General features: G+C 47.5%; 1 protein-coding gene across 3 annotated transcripts in view; it reads right to left on the bottom strand.

The window, feature by feature from the left end:
• LIMD1 (LIM domain containing 1) overlaps positions 1–23,316 on the bottom strand; it is a 73,233-nt gene that overhangs the window by 30,458 nt on the left and 19,459 nt on the right. For all 3 annotated transcript variants that reach the window (XR_010946975.1, XM_067754095.1, XM_067754096.1), the window contains one exon: positions 6,118–6,219. Coding sequence is in view for 2 of the 3 variants with exons in the window: in XM_067754095.1 (XP_067610196.1) it covers positions 6,118–6,219 (102 nt within the window). In the remaining variant the exon portion in view is untranslated. The remainder of the gene's footprint in view (positions 1–6,117; positions 6,220–23,316) is intronic.

The raw sequence follows: 23,316 nt of genomic DNA, 5'->3' as shown, positions 1-23,316 counted from the left end.
TGTATCTGCCCACCGTCCCTTCCTCACTTTCTTGATCTTCAGCTTTTTCCCTAGATCCAGCTGACTCATTCAGCTCGCACACAAATGCTGAATCTGATGAGGAATACTGGGATGACTCAACAGCTCAGAAATTCAGGGATCAAAGCCCTTAAAAAGGAACAGACCTCTAATCAAAGCCCTTAATCCACTTCTCTCCTACGGGTACATCCCACCCACTACTGAATTCTAGCTCCCCTATTCCAAGTACAAGGCCACTCTTCTGCATTCACAAGTCAAAAGTATCCCTAAACCCAACCTTTGCTGTCACATAGCCCCCAGGCAGAGATGAACCTGAGATGTCATGGCAAGATCCAGTGTCTCTCTAAGCAAAGCTAATTTGATACGGTGGCTGCAAGCAAGGGCTGTGGGTCCACACGGTCCTGGGTTCAAGTGCCAACCAGGCTATTTAACATCGATATAACCAACCACAAGCAAACTAAACTCTCCAAGCCTCTGCTCGTCTGTGAAATGAGAGTAATAACAGTGCTGAACTCACTGGGCTGTTAATAAGGATTTAGTGAGCTACTGCGAGTGAGAGGATCGGGCAGGGTCAGGCCGAAAGTAAGCTAGAAAGCTCACCTGCGAATTACTTACAAATATTGAGAAGACTCTTAAGAAAGCGTGCCTGCCATGAATTAAAGGGAGACCTCCCTAACTCAGGCTCAACTATTTCAGAATCTGGGCATCTCCAAAGGCTGGGCTGGTGAGGAGGCATATACAGAGTCCATGAAAAAGGTTAACATGATTTCAGAGGCAGTGCTTAGACTTGGTAAGAGAAACAAAACCACCACCAAGAACCCTGCCGCACTTCAGATGTGAACTCACTGATGGATGAATCACCAGTCACTGATTTACTCACTAAGAACCTCCGTCCCACAGCTCTGGGCTCATTTCTAGTTGCTTCATTTACCTGAAGGAATGGAATGGCACTTTCTGGTGTTCTGGACGCAGGATCTCACTAACTCTGTTAGACAGACTTTCCCTGATGGGGTCTAAATAAATGTGTGAGATTTCACTATAAAATCCCTTCACAACCTTTAACAGGCATGGATGTTGGGTTTTGGGAAGGTGGGATGGGCAGTGGCATATATTCTTATTTTTGTTGTGTTTTTTCCCTAAGTGCACCGCCAACTCAGGTACATAAACACTAGGTCACAACACTCAAGCGTCACCTGTTCTGGCCATGACCTGCACATCCCAGCCCTGTTCTGTCAGTGGACCCCATCCGGCCCCCAGCTGCCTTCCTCTGAGCTCAGGCCTGTGCTGGGCATAATCCCCATCAGCCTCAGGACTGCCTGCCCCCCAAGCCCTACCCCAAAGACCAGGGCACCCTTGTGGTCTACTGGCTTCTGGGGAGGAGCATGTCGTATCTCGTCTATCGTTTTCCAACTCACACAGCTAAAAAGCAGTAGGGGCCGTGAACATGGCAAACTGGTTTCCCCATGACTCCAGGATGGAATTTATTTAGTCTTTACAAAATGAACAAAATCTTACTTTCTGGGCCTAAAACGGCCTGGGGTGAGGACACAGAGCCTGGCCTCCCTCTGCCTCATAGTCTATCCTGGAAGGTGCCGAGGAGACGTCACTTGACCCCCCAAGTCCAGCACCCTTTTTCTTCATTCTTGTTCCGCCTCTCTCGAGCCACAGACAGGCGCCAACTTCTCCTCATTCAGGCCACTTGACACATGGTGTCCAGACACATGGCACATGGCTGCTGGCCAAGGCCATGCCTACCCTCCCCCCACCCATGCTGTGCCAACGGCTCCTGAGAGCATCCAGTCGGGGGGCCTGGCCACCTTGGGTGGGCAGAGCCGAGGTGGGAGAAGGAGACCCACAGCACACATCTCCATGGCAACCAAACACACCCGCTGCCGAGGGAGGAGCATGTCAAAAAAGAACTTTAACAAACCACATAAACGCCCACGCATCGTGCCCTGAATGCTTGCTTCTGGGAACGAACACCAAGGAAACAACTCAGCAGAGGGAGAAAAGCACACAGGCACAAAGACATTCACTGGGGCCACGTGTAATAACCAACAAACCCGAGACATGGAGACACTCGCTCCCTGCCATCAAACCGAGGAACGGCTCAGGTGACAGCTATGTAACTGTGAAAATGATTATTATGAAGAAGACTACAAACTAGGGTGAATTTATGACACAATATTAAATCAAAAAGGATACAATACTGGTTTACACTCTATGATCACAACTCTAAAAATGTGTATAAATCTGGACAAAATCTCGAAGGGAAAATATTAGTGAAAATACCTGTTCTAGAATGATAACAAACCAGGTTACCGTCTTTAAAATTTTTTGTGGCTGTCATGTTGTTCCCACAACTAAAAATGAACTAAACATTGTTGCTTGTTGGCAGATGGGGAATTGGCCGAGGTGCCCGGGAGAACTTGCACCATCCGGAGGCGGAGGTCTGTCTGGGCGTGTGAAACACCTTGGGATCCTCCTGGGACAAAGGATGAACGGCGTGCAAGGAACTGCTCTAGGGCTGTCTCCGGGACACGAGACAGTCTCTCATCTGTGATGAGGTGAGGACTCTCTGCCCCACCCCTCTGAAGGGAGCTGCTGACTCATGACCACTTAGCCACGTCCAGGATTGACTACTTAGCATCCCATAACTTACACTGCAGTCATCAGCCCTTTTGTTTCAGTGTTGTCCCTTTTGGGGTGTGGGACGGGGACAAAGGCACCTTCATGTCCTTTTTGTTGCTCACGAAGGGAATAAATTGTCTGAACCTAGAAGTAGCTTGTTTTATCTTTACTGATCAAATCAGTCGGGCCTTGGCCTGGCCTTGTAAGTGCATGTGAGCTCTCAATAAGATCCCGATATTATGTTTTAATAAAGTATCAATAAGACCCAAGAAGTGAGTGTGTGCACGTGCCGGTGTGTGTGCATGTGTGTGTACCTACAGAAATACATCTTCACGGTGTTTCAGGCTAGATTATTCTCATAAATGAAATGGGAAAACACACTCACACACATATATACAGTACGCTCTCACACACACTGTAACCAACCAGACAAACAGATGTGCAAGGCTAACCTAATGTGCAAGGCTAATCTGGATTCAGGAGCCATGGATTCAGCTCAACTGCTAGGTTTTCAACCTCGAGAAGTCTCTTTCCCTCTCTGACCCCAATTTTCTCTTCCCCAACAAAGGAGGGGACGGACTGGATAAGAACCCGGCCCCCACTGTGCTGTGTCCACGTGCCGAGGCTCATGCAGACATCCTTGAGGACTCGCAGGGGCAGGACGTGGGCCACCCTGGCACCTCCTTCTGCTGAAAGCAGTTACTGGCAGCAGTAAGTTAACTGAACAAAGGCAAGTCACTTCTGGCGTCCACGAGAAGCTGCTCAGGCACGTGCCTGGGTCTCCAACTGCTCCCTGTGAGTGGGGAGGAAGCTGTATGTTTACCCACAACAGGAATGCCACCACACTCACTTTCTGATGGAACTCAGAGCTTCCTTCAGCAACTCTGCTCTAGGGCCTGGTTTGCTGGCAGCACCAGAATCGCAGACAGTGGTTCATTGTTTATGTGAGAAGGTAGGGCATGCCTAGTTCAGGAGAAACGGTTCTTTCCTGCTTGGGGAACAAGGAAGGCTTCCTGGAAGAGGAGGCATTGGAGCTGGGTCCTAAAAGCTGGACAGAATTTAAATGCACGAAGTGAGTGGGGAAAGGAGGTTCCAGGGAGTGAATGGGGAAGAGACAAATTGTCTCACTGTGATAAGGAAGTAGGAAGCAATAAAACACAGACCAGACCACAAGGGCCTTAAATGCTAGAACAAGCAAAATCCCAAAGCAGCTGTCTTCCTGAGTGTTTGTGTTTGTCATAATTTGACAATAAACTCAGCCCATTAAGGAACTGCCAGCTAGTTAAGCAGCCACTGGTAGAGCAAATATTAAGAAACAGTTACAGGAGCCAAAAGTCAAAGATAATTTTTAAAAGAAGGTGTGATCACAACTCTTGACAGATAAAACGCAAACACGGGTCAAAGATTTTATTTAATTCATCATTGAATAAGAGACCAATAAGATGTTACAACTGGGAGACAGCAAAGAACCATCCACATGCAGGCCATCAGAAATGCTGAAGTAAATTTGCTTAATGGGTGCAAAACTGGTCAATCTCTGCCAGACACAGTTTGTGTTGCTGTGGACAAGAATCACGGGCCTTGCCGTCAAGATTCTGCAACTTACAGAGTGTAACACAGCTCAAAGGCAAGGAAAGGCCCAGAGACCCTGGGAATCCAATAACCAGAAAACTCCTACATTTCCACTGCGGACGCTCGGGAGACTCTGTGATCCATCTCAAAGTCTTTCACAATTTTCCCTACAAAGGTGAGTAACGATCAAGGCGGAAATTCTTAGGCATGTGTTTTATGGGAAATCACAGTGAGGATGAAGCCTAAGGTTTGGAACCGGGCATATGCCTGTGCCACCAAGGCATGGCAGGCCCATGCCCACCTGGTGAACTTCAGACTGGGAACCAGAGGGCTCTTGTGCCACAAACCAGCCGAGAAAGTCCCTCCTCTTTCCGTCTCCGGAGGCTTCTAAAATGAGAAGCTTGGCACTAATCCCAGGTACTTGGTTCTGGCCACACCTGGGAGTCACCGGAGGAGCTTAGAAACAATACATGTGCTCCACTCTAGAAACCTCACCCCTAGGGCTTCTGATTCTGCTGGTCAGGGTGGGGCTGGGGCATCACTGGCTTTATTTATTTATTTTTTTTGGCTGCATTGGATCTTCATTGCTGTGCGTGGGCTTTTCTCTAGTTACGGCGAGCGGGGGCTACTCTTCCTTGCGGTGCGTGGGCTTCTCATTGCGGTGGCTTCTCTGTGAAGCACGGACTCTAAGCACGCAGTCTTCAGTAGTTGTGGCACACGGACTCAGTAGTTGTGGCTCGCAAGCTCTAGAGCACAGGCTCAGTAGTTGTGGCACACGGGCTCAGTAGTTGTGGCTCGCGAGCTCTAGAGCACAAGCTCAATAGTTGTGGCGCACGGGCTTAGATGTTCTGCGGCATGTGGGATCTTCCCAGACCAGGGCTCAAACCCGCGTCCACTGCACTGGCAGGCGGATTCTTAACCACTGTGCCACCAGGGAAGTCCATCACTGGCCTTTAAAATCTCTCCCCCCAACCCTCCCATGATTCTAATGAACTGCCAGGACTGAGGACCTCTGGGCCAGATGATAAGACCCCCTGGTCCCGGACTCTCTTTGGCTTTGTTGTAATGTTTCCTTTTAATAGACAGCTGCTAGCCTTGGTGTAGAAGTGGAGATGTCAGTGGGACATTTTTCAAAAATGCTCCTCAAAATTAATCTTTGGTAGAGACGGTGAAAAAAGCACAATTCATGGCTCCGTCAGACTTGGCAAACAGCCTGCAATGTGTTAGAATCTTCCACTGTGGATGCCATCAGTTCAATGAGCAGTTTGCTGAGCTGAGCGCGGGCCTAGTTTCCTGGTTTGCTGCTTTAGGCATAATGCCCATAATGCAGTACAAAGATGCCCAGAGGTGTTTGCTAAGAGGCATCGATACGTGTGTGGCATGCATACACACAGGCATTCACGCACACGCTCACACTTCACAATGAACAGCAGCCTCCAAATGAAAGATCGGGGCCAAAGAGTTGTGAAAGGACCCTGCTTCACACAGGGGTAACTGACTGACTGGTCCCCGCAGTGGCGGAGAAAACTGACAACAGGGCAGACAATGGTGAATCCCAGCGCTTTCCTCCCGACTCTTCTGAGACCTCTGATATGCATTACAAACCTGATGTTATCAGGGATTGCTCCACTACCACCAGAGTGGGCCCCAGGCAAACCCTGGTACTCTGTGATAAGTCAGCTTACCCTGATGGGCCTTGTGTTGGTGGTACAAAACCCTGTTCTAGAGGACACTGTCCTGCCTTCCCATAGGACCATGGAGGGACATGGGCCAAGTGTCTCCAGGAAGGATGCTCTTCCGTCTCCTCCCTTCCTGGTTCCCTGTGTTCCTTACCCTGTCCCTCAACACACACACACACACACACACACACACACACACACACACACACACACTTACTGCAGGCCGCACAGGTGAAGCACGCGTCGTGGTAGAGGTTCCCCATGGCCTGGCAGGCCTGGCCGGCTCCAAACACCCCCTTGCTGCATTTCACACAGGCTCCTGCAAGGGAAAGAACACAGCAGTGAGTCAGGAGGGAAACAGTGTAAAGTGAGTGATAAAAAGCCAATGGACAGGGCTTCCCTGGTGGCGCAGTGGTTGAGAGTCCGCCTGCCGATGCAGGGGACATGGGTTCGTGCCCCGGTCTGGGAAGATCCCACGTGCCGCGGAGCAGCTGGGCCTGTGAGCCATGGCCGCTGAGCCTGTGCATCCGGAGCCTGTGCTCCGCAACGGGAGAGGCCACAACAGTGAGAGGTCCGTGTACCGCAAAAAAAAAAAAAGCCAACGGACAAAGCAAGATACCCACCCCTTCCCCTAACCAGCCCATCACCAAATCCGGAGGATTACTCCTTTGCAATGTCTTTCTCTCATGCTCTCTCCCTCCGTCAGCCTTTCAACTATCAGTTCTTTCCACTGCAGGAATCAGGCCCCAGGCTCGTGTTCAGGCCCCCTCCACACCAGTGTGCTAATGTTCAGAACACCTCCACTTCTTCCATCTCCTCCGTTGCCCAAAGCTTTCAAAGCCTCCCACCGTTATAAGACAATGTCCAAATGCTGCACCAGGATTACAATATGCCAAATACACAGGTTGGGCAACTTCCAACAAATTATTTCCTTTAATTTACAATGGGAACCATCAACGGGGATTTACTAACCTCACTTTTTACAACGAGTGATCAGGCCCCCAAGCCCCAGGTCTCTCAGACTGCAAGCCCAGTGCTCTGCCCTGCGCCTGCCCCTGGCCACTGGGTCTCAGCTCCTCGCCTTTGCTCGGGGCTCCCCTGTCTGTGCCCTATGCCCACTCTTCGGTTCCTTTATATGGTCCCTTATGTGGGCCAGTCCACATAAAAGGAGGTGTTGGAATCTCCCTTCCAAAGAACTCCCCCGTTATAGTCAAATGAAAAAGATCACAATTACGTAAATAATGCATGAAATTTTTTTTAAAAGATTCAAGAAGGAAATATAGCAAAACTGTAAAATTATGGCTGGTTTTACTTCTTTCCATCTTCTGTATTAAAAAAAAACTTACAAGGGCAGGCATTATTATAGCTGAAAAAAGTCTAGTCTCAAAAATTGTTTGGATCTGTTTTTTTTAATTTTAAAAAATTTTTAATTTTTTGGCCGTGCCGAGTGGCTTGTGGGATCTTAGTTCCCTAACCAGGGATTGAACCCGGGCCCATGGCACTGAAAGCATCGAGTCCTAACCACTGGACTGCCAGGGAATTCCCCTGGATCTGTTTAAATACACTGTATAATGTTAAAATTTTTGAAAAATCAATTATACATCTCTATACACTTTATATATAAAATATATATAACTAATTTTTCAAAAATTTAAATATATATAAAAAGGTCCCCCGGCATCCATCAGGGCAGCCAGCTCATATCCTTGGTCAGGGGCTCAGCAGCCTTTTCTAGCTCTGCTTCCCATCTGTCAGGCTGCAAATCCCCAGCCACATTCTGCCTACGGGGCAGAAAGCCCTGTGTTTCAGAGTTCTTATCATTTCAAGTCGATAAACTGCATCACCTTCAAAGGAAGTCCAAGCTAACACATCCTTCACGAAACACGCCCACACCAACCACACCAGGTGCACAGAGAACACACTCAGCCCAGGGCCCTCACGTCGCTTCACCAACACTCCCTTAGGAAGCAGGTGATGCCGTCTGTAGGAACAGTACTGGGTCAGCCGAGAAAACTGGCTCTTGGGGGAATTCGCTTATGGAAAGTTCTAGGGATCACAAGTGGTGGTTATTTGTAGTTCTTCCGCTTTAACATTTTATTATGAAAACTTTCAAGCATGCAGAAAAATGGGAAGAATCATACAGGGAACACTCATATGCCCACCACCTCAATTCTACAATTGTTAGCATTTTGCTGCCCATCCCTTAATCAGTCCAACCATCCATCTTATTTGTGATACATCTCACAGTAAGATGCAGACAGCAGTCCACTTCACCCTGAACACTTCAGCCTGCATATCATTAATGAGTCCATTATTTGCTTACAGTTATTTTTTCAACATAAAATTCAAACAGTGAAATGCACAAATTATAAGTCTATCATCCAATGAGTTTTGACAAGTAACCTATGTAATGTAAACCTAGATCAAGATATAGAATGTTTCCAACACCCCAGCAAGTTCCCCAAGGCCCTTCTCTTCCGCCTTTTCTTACTGGCTATGAAATTACCTTTGTGTGTGGGTACGCATGCACGCACACGCACACGCACACACATATGCAGGATGAAACTACTGGACGGCTGGTATTTCTGTACCTAGCAAACAGCATGATGAAATTGAAAACATCGAGGAACTCAGAGGCATCAGCATTTCTTTTTGTCTGGTTATTTCACATACAACTTAGGCTGCTCTCAAGTCAAGAAATACATCCGTTCTGGGCAAACTGCATTCCTTTGCTGGCACAATCAGAGCTGTGTCCAGCTAGCAGGGAAGAGTGAAGACGGCAGGGTTCTGCCAGTACCACTCCTCTCTAAACCTGTTGCAGCAGGCTTATCACTCTAGAAACCAATGGTGCTGGCGGCCGGCCAATGAAGCAGGTGGCCCAGGTGGGCCAGGCGGGGTCTCTGGCATTTAGGCGTGTGTGTGGACATGGAAGCAATGGGGTTGGTGTGCCCAGCACTGGACACGGCACCTACTGTGCTGTGGCAGGTTACTGGTTACCTGGGCACTGCCTGCCTCTCCTAGTGAATTGGGAGCACCTTCAAGATACGGGCCACATCGATGTAAACTGGTGCAGCCATTATGGAAAACAGTCTGGTGGTTCCTTAAGAAACTAAAACTAGAATTACCATATGATCCAATAATCCCACTCCTGGGCATGTATCCAGAAAAGACAAAAACTCTTATTTGAAAAGATACATGCACCCCGATGTTCACAGCGGTAATATTTACAATAGCCAAGATATGGAAGCAACCCAAGTGCTTCAACAGATGAATGGATAAAGAAGATGTGGTGTATATATACACACAATGGAATATTACTCAGCCATAAAAGGAATGAACTAATGCCATTTGCAGCAACGTGGATGGACCTAGAGATTATCATATTATGTGAAGTAAGTCAGACAGAGAAAGACATTATTATATGTGAAATCTAAAAAGTAACACAAATGAACTTATTTACAAAAAAGAAATAGACTCACAGACATAGAAAACAACCTTATGGTTACCAAAGGGAAAAGAGGGAGAGGGATAAATTAGGAGTATGGGATTAACAGATACAAACTACTGTATATAAAATAGATAACAAGGATTTACTGTACAGCACAGGGAACACATATTCAATATCTTGTAATAACATTATGGAAAAGAATCTGAAAAAGAATATATATATTCTTTTCACTTCGCTGTACACCTGAAACTAATACAATATTGTAAATGAACTATACTTCAGTAAAATAAATAAATAAAAATGTTTGAAACATAAAATAAAATAAAATCCAAAAAAAGAGACAGGGCCACGTCTTAGCTGTGGCCTCCGCAAGGGTTCCGTGAAGAACTGTTGAGCTGAATCACTTTCTGTGCAGCTCCACGTATAGCATGTGTCGCCTCCCCTCTACCCCGGCCCTCACCTCCTTGTACCTGGGGTACACACACCCCTGTAAATGCCTTTTACAGAGTCTTATGCATCTCTGAACACCTGCAGCCCCTGACAAAGTGCACTCCTATGCCCTCAACAAACATACATAAAAATAGAGAAACAGACAACGTGGGCCTCTACTGAGCCCTGGTTGACGGTATAATTCAAACATGGTGACGGGGGAAGAACTTTATCTTGAAAAACGGCAACTATCGGACAAAGAGAAGGTATTAATTATACTATTTGGTGATCCTGGGGTTGATTTCCAGACCACCCGTCCCAAGTGCCCTGGGACTGGACTCTAAACCTTTACAAAGAGCAACACCAGCTGGTTTGTCCGGCAGCAACCAAAGCACGCTCAAAGCAGCCTGGATGGAACCTCAAAGCAACGTGAATGTAATTCTGCTCACGAACATGGAACAAAACCACCCCAAGCGCAACCTCACTTCTTCCCTCTCCATCACTGTGGTCTCTGCGCTTAAGCCCCGTAGAAATGTTAGCTGCAAAGCACAGAGAAGCAGTGAGACTCAACTGAAGCAGTGATCAGCCCTTCCACCTGTCTGCATGGGGAGTGCGGGAAGAGGACCCCCTTGGAGACAGCTTGCCAGTGAGGAGAGGTGGAATACATCTCCTGAGTCAGAGGGATGCTCCTGGGTCACAAGGACATGAACTCATCTTGCCTGGGCTTGGGGAATAAAATCAGACCACCTCTCACTCAAGCTCGTAAAGTGAGAAGCAGGGTGGGCAGCATCTTCCAGTGGACACTGACAACTGCCCAGGCCTCCCTGGGCTTCCTGCTGCGTTATCTCTCCACATCAGGCCTTCCTCCGCTCCTGCAGCCAGCAGAGTGACACTCTCTCTGGCTTCCTCTTAACCCAAGGGCTGGGACCTACTGACTTCAGCATCCCCCTCGCTCTCTCTCATTCCTTGGGGATGCTGACATCCTTTCTCACCACTCTGAGCATCGAGCGCAGATACAAAACAAGGAAGGAAGCCGCTTGTGCTCTAAACCATCAGTCACGGACGGAGGAGGTCCCACAAGAAGCCAAGTAGGTAAGAAAATATTTCATCCCTGTGGCTTGTGGTAAATGGATAGAAAAGTACTTCATGGGCAAGAAATAGATCTAGTCTTCCTTTGGCAGGAAAAAAAAAAAAAAGACAAAGTAAATTTCATATTCTAGGAAATAACGTACCTCCCAGAGCCTGAGCTAGGAGCGTTCATCCAGCGCACGCTGAATGTGCATCCCCTTTCTCACACCCACGTTCTAGAAATCCTAGAAAGGTGCTGTAACTTGCTGAAGGTCACACCGCTGGGACGTTTGAAAGATGGAATCTGAGCCCAAGTTCTAACTCAAAGGTCCCATTATTCCCATCTGGTTGGCAGCGGTGTGGCTATTCCTGCAACACACATGCCCCCCCCCCCAAAAAAAAGAAGGAGCTCCTTACTCACCACCCGCCCCCCCACCCCCCAACATACAACCTGTTCAGGGATTCAGACCCAAGACCAGCCCTGTCCCAGATCTCCTGGTGGCCACCCGGCCCACCTCCCATGCTGGCCTATCCCACACACACAAGGCCATCTTTCTGCCAGGGACCTCCATCACAAGGCCGCCCCCACACAGACCCTCTGTTCCTCCTACCCTTCTGCCAGGGACACTGCAGCTGAAGGATTCACCCCACGAGTGCTTCCCCACCATTCACTCGGAGCCAGGCTCTCTGCAGACGCTGGCAGTAGGATGGTGAGCAGCGCGACTGCACTCTGACCCCTGCCCTCATGGAAGGGTCATCCAAGGAGCCAGGAAACCAGACTATGCCACTACTGATAGGTGAGCTGACCAATCTCACCCAAAGTCCTGTGCTGTAAGTTTGCTTAAGTGGCCAGGGCCGAGCAGAGGCTCGGGCTTGTGAAATAATAAGAAATACATATATTGGTCTCTGCCCCAAGTTTCTGCTAATATTTGGTTTTCGACCCCAGTTCCTGACACAGAGTTCCTAAATCCCTTGGAATTTCCTGGGCAAAATGAGCATCTTTTGTTCTAATGAGGAAACACTGCGTGGGCTCCTGGTTGGGGGCTGGTCACCAGAAAGACCAAGTCAGGCTTATAAGTTTGGAACTTTCAGCCCTACCCCTCCGTCCTCCAGGGAGGGGAGAGGGGCTGGAAAATGAGTTAATAATCAATCGTGCCTACATGATGAAGCCTCCTCAATGTACAGGATTCAGAGAGCTTCGAGGTTGGTGAACACAACCACATGCCAGGAGGGTAACACACCCCAACTACACCAGGCAGAAGTTTCTGTACTCAGGACCCTTCCAGACCTTTTCCTATGTATCTCTTCATCCAACTGTTAAACTGTATCCTTCATCATATTCTTTACAATAAACTGGTAAATGTGTTTCCCTAAGTTCTGTGAGTCATTAAGGCAAATAATCAAACCCAAGGAGGGGGTGGGGGGAACTCTGATTTATAGCCAGTCAGAGGCATAGTTGGCAAAGTGGGAGGGGGACTTGTAGGACTGAGTCCTTCCTTAACCTGTGGGGTCTGTGCTAACTCCAGTTAGCATCAGATTGAATTGAACTGTAGGACACCTGGCTGGTGTCGGAGAATTGGTTGGTGTGGGAAAAACCACACATCTGGTGTCAGAAGTGTGAGCACTAGTAGCACAAAGAAACAGAAGTGAGTTTTTTCCGAGACAGGACTCAACAAGAAGAAAAGACTCCTAGACTCCCTTTGCTTTCCACATGGTCCCTTAGTTAGAAGATTTTAAAGGAAATCCTTACTTTTCCTCAACAGAGGAAAGTAATAAAATGTCAATCACATATTACTATAGTAATCCAAGCTCCAAAACCAGGAGGAAAGCGAGGGAAAGAAGGAATTAAACTTTAAGAGAAGGGAGGAAAGGATATGCAACTATTGCCCTGTAGTTAGACTCACTGCCCTTTAATCCATTCTCCAAACTCTAGCCAGAGGGATCTTCTTTTAAACAGCTTTAATGAGGTATAAGTGACACCTAATAAACTGCACATATTTAAAGTGTACAATTTGATAACTTTTGACATTTGAATACACCTGTGAAATCATCACCACAATTAGGACAGTGAACACACCCACCATCCCCAAAGATTCCACATGTCCTCACGCCTTTTCTAATGGCCCCTCCCTGGGCAACCACTGCCCTGCTTTCTGTCAGCAGAGATCAGTTTGGAAGGCTATGCTCACCACTATACCACCAATGTGAGCTCAGTTTGTATTTTCTAGAGGTTACATAAATGGAGCCTAGAGCATGTACTCGTTTTTTGTCTGGTTTCTTTCACTCAGCATAATGATTCTGAGATTCACCCAGCTTCTGTATACACCGAGAGTTCATTCCTTTTCATTGCTGAGTTGTTGTCCATTGTGTGATGGGACCACCATTTTTTTATCCACTCAGCTGGTGATGAACGTGAGTGGTTTCCACTTTGGGGCTGTTACAAATAAAGCTGCTTGTGTACAAGTGTTTATGTATAGACATATTTCTCCTTTTCTCTTGGGTAACTTAGGAGTGGATTGGCTCAGGCTTATGGTAAGTGTATATTTAACTTTTTAAAAAGCTGCCCAGACTACCCTGGTGGTCTAGTGGGTAAGACTCCGAGCTCCCAATGCAGGCAGCCAGGGTTCGATCCTTGGTCGGGGAACTAGATCCCGAAGGCTGCAACTAAGAGTTTGCATGCCACAACTAAGAAGCCTGTATGCCGCAACTAAGAGTCCAAGTGCCGCAACTAAAAGATCCTGCATGCTGCAACTAAGACCTGGTGCAGCCAAAATAAATAAATAAATGTTTTTTTTTTTAAAAAGAAGAAGCTGCCAAACTGTTTCCCAAAGAAGATCTATCATCTCACATTCCCACCAGCAGTTTATGAGAGTTCCAGTTTCTCCACATCTTTGCCAGTACTTGGAATGGCAGTCATCCTGATTTTGTCCATTCCAATAGGTGGGTAGTAGTACCTCACTGTGTTTTTGGTTCTGTTTTTTTTTTTGCTGCTCCGCATGGCACGCAGGATCTTAGTTCCCCGACCAGGGGTTGAACTCATGCCCTCTACAGTGGAAGCGCGGAGTCCTACCCAGTTGACCGCCAGGGAATTCCCCCTCGTTGTGGTTTAATTTGCATTTCTCCAGTGACTAATGATGTTGCACCAGAGCATTTTTGCTGTGTTTATTTACCATCCTGTATCTTCTTTGGTGAGATGTCTGTTCAAATCTTTTGCTCATTTTTTTTTCCTTTTCTTGAGTTATGAGAATTTCCTACATATTCAAGAGACAAGTCCTTTATCAGATATATGCTTTGGAAAGATTTTGCTAGAGTCCTATGAAATCCAGCTGCCTTAGTCTCCCCCAGGATCTCAGCAGCACTTTTTTTTTTTAATTAATTAATTTACTTGTATATTTATTTATTTTTGGCTACGTTGGTCTTCATTGCTGCACACAGGCTTTCTCTAGTTGCAGCGAGCAGGGGCTACTCTTTGGTGTGGTGCGCAGGCTTCTCGTTGCGGTGGCTTCTCTCGTTGTGGAGCACGGGCTCTAGGCACACGGGCTTCAGTAGTTGTGGCTCATGGGCTCAGTAGTTGGGGCTCGTGGGCTCTAGAGCGCAGGCTCAGTAGTTGTGGTGCACGGGCTTAGCTGCTCCGCAGCATGTGGGATCTTCCCGGGCCAGGGCTCGAACCCGTGTCCCCTTGGCAGGTGGATTCTTAACCACTGCGCCACCAGGGAAGTCCCCTCAGCAGCCTTTTAACTCAAGGAGTCTCCCAGGCTCTCTCTCCCTTCTCCCTCCTTGTGTCAATGTCTGGAAACTCTCTCAAGGCAGTAAGCTGGGACAATCATAGGGCCGACCCATTTGCTTCCCATCTCTCAAGGATCATTGTCTATCCTTGCCTGAATCCAGTATCTTGAAAACCTTTTGTTTATATACTAATTCAAGCCGGCCTAACTCTCTTGGTGCACAACAGTGGTTCCCAAACGGCTTAGCGGGGAGAAATTTTTCTCAAAAAAAGTATCAGTGGAACCTCAAGAGTATATAACAGACAAAAGGGAAACCACGACACTTGAGATGGGACAGAGCCCACTCTGCCTCCTGGAATGTCCCGGCCCACTGCAACAGTTCCAGGAAGATTATTTGAGAACGAATAACACAGCCTAACTGATCGAATGCAGACACCACCCAGCCTAGCCTGGGCAGCGTTCCATGTGAAGGACGTGATCCCAAATTGGCATTCAATGATCTCCTGTACACCCAAAGCCAAAAAACAAATTGGGTTTAGGGCCATGGCATCTTCCCTACTGGCTTGCAAAGGCAGGATTTATAAACAAGGAGGCCCGCAAAGCAGCCTCAGCGTGAGGTTTTGGCTACAGCAGAATCCCTGCCTCCTTACTACAGACAGCCTGAGGACCGTGCAGCACTCCTTCAACTGAACACACAGCCAAGTCGCCACCTTTTATTGTCAGGGTAAGGTTTGAAATAAAAAGATTCCATCAGGCCGGCCAATGGGAGTGGCCCTGCACCTCCAGCTCACACCTGGGCCTTGTCCGGGTGACCACTCCTCTCCCAGTGAGGAAGGGAGGCCTCTGAGAGGTGCGGGCATCCTTTTTAGCTCTGAACGGATGCTGCACATCACATGGCATCACACAGCCGTGGACCACATACTACGCTGAAAGGCGGCTGAAGCCAGGGGCAGGGCACGCAGTCAGGTTGGGGGTGGCTGAGAGGACAGAGTTGGATGAATTAGTCTGCACACAAGTTGAGCAAGGCTTTTTCTCAGCAGAAGGTTGCAGCCTATGGACCTGGGCGGCTCTGGGCAGCTCTGGGAGTCAACAGGTTCTAGAAGAGGGGCCAAGCGTTTGGCAGAGCTGGACCAATGGCCTCAGCAGCAGACTTCCTCCTAGCCACAATAGAAGCTCATGGAAAGAGCCCTGAAGGCGGTGGGTGCCGGGCTCCTGCCTCCCAGGCAGAGGGCTGCCTCTCAAGGAAGGAATCAAAGTAGATGCCCACCATCACCTCCAGAGACTCTGGTTCCAATTTGGGGGTGGGACCACAGCGCCTCAGTTGACTCTAAGGCTCGGCCAAGGCTGAGAACCATGGATGCAGATAACACAACAAAACACATCCTCCCCGGCACCCGGGCCTCCCCTGCCTGCCCTCTCTCCCGCGCACCCTGTAGTTCCCCGGTCAAGGGGTGATACTCTCACCAAGCTACAAAGGACGTACTCAAGGCCATTCTGGGCTATGGGGTCATTGCAGCAGGCTACTTTCTTCAATCTCAAAGCTATTCAAAACCAACGACGGCTTCACTTCATTGCAGTGGGAAAGGAAGTTTCTCTCGCAGTTTCCCAATCACCACCATAAGCTCTAGCTAGCCTTGCCAGACAACCTGCAGGGGCACTTCTGCCCCAGCGCACTCCCATTCTCTGGCCCGAATCATTCCCTGCCCTCCGCTCTCCGAAGGAAAGAGTTCAACAGCCTCCAGGGCACCCTGTGCTGTGGCTTCTGGGCTCGCCCACCTGCGTACTCCCCCTCCTCCAGCCTCTCTGCACAGAGCCCAGTTATCTTTCTCAACTCTTATCCAAAATAGAAATATGCCAATCAGCACAGGAAAAGGTGTTCCACCCAGGAGCCAAATGCAAAGGTGGGTGCCACTCGTCACTGTCTCAGCGGCAAAGACGAAAACAATGATAATAACAATAGTAAGAGTGTCACGGGGGTGCAGAGAAAAGGGCATTCTCGTACACTGTTAGTGGAAGCATAAATGTGGACGACCTTTCTGGAGGGCAGTGTGGCACCACCTATTGAAAGCCTTAAAAATGGGACTTCCCTGGCGGACCAGTGGTTAAGACTCCAAGTTTCCACTGCAGGAGGTGTGGGTTTGATCCCTGGTCGGGGAATTAAGATCCCGCACGTGGCATGGCGCGGTAAGTAAATAAATAACTAGAAGGAAGCCTTAAAAAGTCTTCACGCCATTTGATTCAAGAATTTATTAGAATTTTTCCCAAAGAAAAAAATCAAAGATGCTGCCCAAAATGGATATGCAGAGACAGTAAGCAGATGAGTGGCTGCCTCGGACTGGGGGAGAGGGGGCAAGGGGGCATCTGCTAATGGGGGTGGGCTTTCTTTTTGGGGTGATGAAGATGTTCTAAATTAGACAGTGGTGATGGTTGTACAACTCAGTGAATATACTAAAAGCTGTTGAATTGTACACTATCAAGGGGTGGATTTATGGCATGTGAATTATATCTCAGTAAAGCAGTTATAAAAAAACAAAAAGTCGGGCTTCCCTGGTGGCGCAGTGGTTGGGAGTCCGCCTGCCGATGCAGGGGACGTGGGTTTGTGCCCCGGTCTGGGAAGATCCCATATGCCGCGGAGCGGCTGGGCCCGTGAGCCATAGCCGCTGAGCCTGCGCGTCCGGAGCCTGTGCTCCGCAACGGGAGAGGCCACAACAGTGAGAGGCCCGCGTACCGCAAAAAAAAAAAAAAAAAAAAAAAGTCATCAAACTATTATTAAAATACTTAAGCATGGATAATTGAAAACAATATAAATACCCGAATGAAGACGTAAAGTTAAATAAATACTACACAGGGGCTTCCCTGGTGACGCAGTGGTTGAGAGTCCGCCTGCCGATGCAGGGGACACGGATTCGTGTCCCGGTCCGGGAAGATCCCACATGCCACAGAGCGGCTGGGCCCGTGAGCCATAGCTGCTGAGCCTGCGCGTCCGGAGCCTGTGCTCCGCAACGGGAGAGGCTACAACAGTGAGAGGCCCGTGTAATGCAAAATAAATAAATAAATACTACACAACTTAAAAAAATCATACTCTACAGCGGTGCCACCCGATAGAACTTTTTCTGTGATAATGAAAATGTTCTATTCTGGATTGTCCAATATGACAGCTCAAGTGGCTGCCGAGCCCTTGAAATGTGGCTAGTACACCTAAGTAATTGGATTTTTTAAGTTTAAATAATCCCATGTATTGAGCAACACAGTTCTAGAGTACTCTTTTATGATACCAACTGTTCACAATACAATGTTAAATGAAGAAAGGGGAGGGGACCACGATGCATATGGACACATTGTTCTCTATTCTGTTTTTTTAAAGAGTATATTTACAGATAAAGTCATGACCACGAGGATGAACACTAATTATCGTCCATGTTCACTGCTGAGAAGTAGGGGTTAGGGAGGATTTTTATGGTATTCTTTAACCTCCTCATATATTCGAAAATGAAGATACATTACCATCATAATCAAAAACAAGGTTTTTTTTTAAGATTTAAACAATGTTTTCAATATAATGCAAATCCGCCACCTCACACTCTGATACCTACGGGAAGAGTGCTCCTCAGAGCATCCTGCAGCCCTTCAACCAGCCCCTCCCCACACACAAAGTTGCTGCTCCCCCCACCCCACCCCCAAGTTCATTCACTTTCAGGGGCTTCTCACGTGATTTTGGACTCACAAATAAGTTGTAAAAGTAATACAAAGACTTTCTATATACCCTTCATCCAGATTTCCCAAATGTTAACTCTTGTACGACCACAGTACAATTACCAAAGATCAGGAAATTAACACTGATATAATACATATTATATATATTATACACACACACACACACACACACACACACACATACACACACATACACTAATCTATAGACCTCATTCAAATTTCAACAACTGTCCCACTAACGTCATTTTCTTGGACCAGGAGCCAATGCCAGAACTAAATCCACTGCATTTAGTAAGTGTCTCCTTTTATGAGAGACAGATCCTTAATCTGTTTTTGTCTTACGTGACCTTGACACTTTTGAAGAGTAGTGGTCAATTATTTTGCACACTGTCTCTCATTTTGGTCGTGTCTAATGTTTTCTCATGATCAGATTGAGGTTATGTGTATCTGGCAGGAACACCCCAGAAGTAATGATGTGCCCTTTACAGCGCATCATATCAGGATATACATGCTCTTGATACGTCTTAACTACTGGTGAGATCAACTTTGCTCTCTTCTTAAGGTAGAGTTTGCCAGGTTTCTCCACTGTGAAGTTTTACTTTCTCTTTGTAATTATTAAGACATTTATGGGAAAACACTTTGACATTAAGCAAATACCCATTTCTTCATCATATATTTTTGCCCACTATTCAGCCTCCACTGATTCTTGCCTGAAACAATTATTACAATGGTCTTTTCAAATGGTGACCTTTCTATCTTCATCTTTCTTTCTACATTTCACTAATAGGATCTTCTGTACAAGAGTTTTCCCCCCAATTCTCCCCATTTATTTATTTCAGTAAGGACTTATGGATATTTATTTTATTCTCTGGGTTATAATCCATTTCTATCATTATTTGTTTTGTTGCTCAAATTGTCACAGATTTTGAAGCCAGTTTCTCAAGGTAGCTCACTTCTAACATCACTCTTTCTTGTGAGAAGGCTCAAAATTGTGCATTTTCCCCAGGATCTTTGCACAAACATAAACTGCTAGAACAAACGTCAACCTCCAGCAGAACCCATTTTGAAGGCTGAGTGGTACAGCATTTATATCACTACTCCCTTACCTGTCAGATTATTCTGCGTAACCCTCTCTTGACATTGGTTCAATTTCCCTCCAGCATCTCAGAATCCCCCAGCCAACTTCCCCCACCACCTGCTTTTCTCCTAGATTATTTTCTTGCCTTTGGCCTCAGAATCCTCTGATTTCTCAAAGGAGGCTCAGTTGCGTTTCTCACCCCCTTCAGCTCTCAGCTCAAACAAGGGTTGTCAGATAAAATACTAGTCGCCCAGTCAACTGTGAATTTTAGATAAACAGTGAGCAATTCTTTAGTGTAAGTATACCGCGTGCAAATTTGAATCTCAGGTAAATGAATAATTGTGTAGTATAAGTATGTCCCAAACATTGCATGGTACATACTTACACACTAAAAAAATATTCATTGTTTCTCTGAAATTCAAATTCAACTGGGTGTCCTATATTTTCATTTGTTAAATCTGGCAACCCAAGTTCAAGCATAAAGAAGAGGCGGCATTTATTGTCCACACAATTGGTGACCAATTTAGGCAAGAAGATAAGCAGCTAAAACACTTTAGAGTTCATTATCCTTTTCTAGGGAGCGTTTTGTTTTTGTTTTTGTTTTCTAAACACTTTTACTGCAGTATAACATGCATAAAGAAAACCCCATGGTTTACGACTCAATGATTTTTCCCAAAGTAAGCACTCCTGTGTAAACACCAAGCACATCAGGACATGGAGCATCGCCAGCCCCAGGATCAGGGTCCACTCCTGCTGAGCCTGAGGATGGCCCAGCCCCCTCCTGTGGTGGATCTGGAAAGAGTGGCTTTGGGCATAAACACTGGGTTCAGATCCCACCTTGGGCACAAGTCCAGTTTCCTCACCTGCCAGATGAGTTTTAATAACATATACATTCCATGGGGTAACTTTGAGGATTAACTGAGATCATGTAAGTGCCTGCAACTGCTCCCAGCACATGGGAGGTACCCCAAAAAAGTTCATTTCCTTCCCTCCCTTTCCAGGAAAGGGGTTTTCCTCCCTAGTTACCTACCAGGCCTGAGACTGAGAATGAAAACATATCAGCCACTCTCCTGACAGGCACCCACACTCCAAATACCTCACAAAACTCCTGAGTCCTTCTGTGGGGGACCCCCAGGCACTCAGATCTGAGCTCCCCTCCGCTCCCCCAGGGCATCTAACTGCACAGAGGGGTAACTGCTCCTGCCCAGCACACGTGGGCGCTCGATGGACGTTTGCTCATTGAATGAATGAATGAGTGGATCAACCCACACAGCCCGCCCCGGCTCCTCTGCTGCCCATACGGCTCCGTGCATTTCCCTACTCGGCACTTTCCCAGCCTCCCGATGCTCTGCATCCACCCCACAAGGGAAAACGCAGCAGGCGGGGTGCCCAGTCCCCATCTGGGTCACAGAGGACTGCTGTGGTGCAGAGAAGCTCTGAGATTAGTGACCCCAGATCAGTGAAGCCTCAGACGATGGTCCAATGCCACAGCCACAGTTAACCATGTGGAACCAGAAAGGAACAGGAATGAAAATCGTTTCTCTTTTTTTTTTTTTTTTTTTTGCGGTACGCGGGCCTCTCACTGTTGTGGCCTCTTCTATTGCGGAGCACAGGCTCCGGATGCGCAGGCTCAGCGGCCATAGCCGCTCCGCGGCATGAGGGATCTTCCCGGACCGGGGCACGAACCCGTGTTCCCTGCATCGGCAGGTGGACTCTCAACCACTGCGCCACCAGGGAAGCCCTCGTTTCTCTTTTGTTTGTTTGTTTTTTGTGGGGGTTTTTTTGCGGTACGCGGGCCTCTTACAGCTGTGGCCTCTCCCGTTGCGGAGCACAGGCTCCGGACGCGCAGGCTCAGCGGCCATGGCTCACGGGCCCAGCCGCTCCGCGGCATGTGGGATCTTCCCAGACCGGGGCACGAAACCGTGTCCCCTGCATCGGCAGGCGGACTCTCAACCACTGCGCCACCAGGGAAGCCCCAAAACATTGCTTTTTAAGACTATCCATTTAGAATCTGCAGGATAGGTGAGCTACCTGCAAGGCACACACAGACATGAGTTTCCTGGGGGACCAAGAACAAGATATCTTTCAGGAAAGGGCCTTAACAACTAACCCACCCAGAGGAAGGAGCTTGGAACAGTGATGTCCACCATGCATGGACCAGGAGAGGGGAGGATGTGGACGGAGAAGGCTAGTTGGACGATGGCTCTAATTCTGGGAGTGAGGAATGGGGAAGAGGGGAATGAAAGGTTTTTTCTGAGCCCAGGAGTGACAGGACCTGGCCATTTTAACAGGCTCAACCTGGCTGCCAATTGGGTCAGATCTTCAGGAAGACGGTTGGCCAGACAGAAGAAAGACTTTCTGATGATCAGAACTGGCCGACCCTTCTCCGGCTGCCTTGAGACTGAGCCCCATGAGCTGCTGGTGATCACAGGAGGGAAGAAGGGTTTCCTGCTGCATGGAGGGGGGAGAGGCCCCCAGCTCTCGGTTAGGACTCCATAATTACTGGCCGCTGGCCCTGCAAAAAAAGTCAAGACAGTAGCTGGGGTGACACAAAGTTCCCTGGGCAGTTCCAGAAACTAAACGGAAGTACGACTTCCAACAAGCAACAGAAATGGAAAGTGCCTCATTCACTGGCTTCTGATCTCTAGTTTTGTGACATACCGAGAGGCCTTCTACCAGCACAGTTCTCACCAAAGTCTCAATTCACTCAGACGCTTAAAAAATTAAATATCTATGTGTTTAAAAGAGTGTGTCTTAACAGTGATTATCCCTAGGTAGAACCATGGGTGCCTTTTACTATTATCTTTGTCTATATGTTCTGACTTTTCTACAGTTAGTTCTGTTTGTTTAAATGTTTTAAAAATGACAAAAAACACAGAAGAAAGCTGGTGAAAAAAATCAAACCCTTCACAGAACACAGTTCCTTTAGCGTGTATGTATAACTGAGTCACTCTGCTGTACAGAAGAAATTAACACGACATTGTAAATCAACTACACTTCAATAAAATTTTTAAAAAAACAAGAGCATAGGGCTTCCCTGGTGGTACAGTGGTTGGGAGTCCGCCTGCCGATGCAGGGGACGCGGGTTTGTGCCCCGGTCCGGGAGGATCCCACATGCCGCAGAGCGGCTGGGCCAGTAAGCCATGGCCACTGGGCCTGCGCGTCCGGAGCCTGTGCTCCGCAACGGGAGAGGCCACAGCAGTGAGAGGCCCGCGTACCACAAAAAACAAACAAACAAAAAACAAACAAGAGCATGGTAACTACCAGAAAAGGGATGAAAATGTCTTGTGAAGATATTTCAACAGAAGAAGTTGGAAGGTTATCAGTCAAGCAACACCAGCTTGGAGAGCAGGTGGTTGAGAAAGTGACAAGCGGAGAGAGCCCAAAGAAACTCCTGAGCCAGCTCGAGTCAAGGACCACAGAACTGGTGCAGCCACTAAGGAAAACAGTATGGAGGTTCCGAAAAAATATAAAAACAGAACTACCGTATGATCCAGCAATCCCACTTCTGGGTATATATCTGAAGAAAATGAAAACACTGATTCAAAAAGGTACATGCAGGGATTTCCCTGGCGGTCCAGTGGTTAAGACTCTGTGCTTCCCCTGCAGGGGGCACCGGTTCGATCCCTGGCCGGGGAACTGAGATCCCGCTTGCCATGTGGTGTGACCAAAAAAAAAAACAACCCCCAAAAGGTACATGTACCCCAATGTTCATAGCAGCACATTTACAAGAGCCAAGATATGGAAGCAATGTGATCACCTATCAACAGATGAGTGGATACAGAAGATGTGCCCCACACACACACACACACAATGGAATACTACTCAGCCATAAAAAAGAATGAAATTCTGCCATTTGCAGCAACATGGATGGACCTAGAGAATATTATGCTTAGCTAAATAACTCAGATAGAGAAAGACAAATACTGTATGATATCACTTATATAATACAAC

Source organism: Pseudorca crassidens, chromosome 10 (genome assembly GCF_039906515.1).
Source record: "Pseudorca crassidens isolate mPseCra1 chromosome 10, mPseCra1.hap1, whole genome shotgun sequence".
Lineage (NCBI taxonomy): Eukaryota > Metazoa > Chordata > Mammalia > Artiodactyla > Delphinidae > Pseudorca > Pseudorca crassidens.
This window is presented reverse-complemented; position numbering and strand designations above follow the sequence as displayed.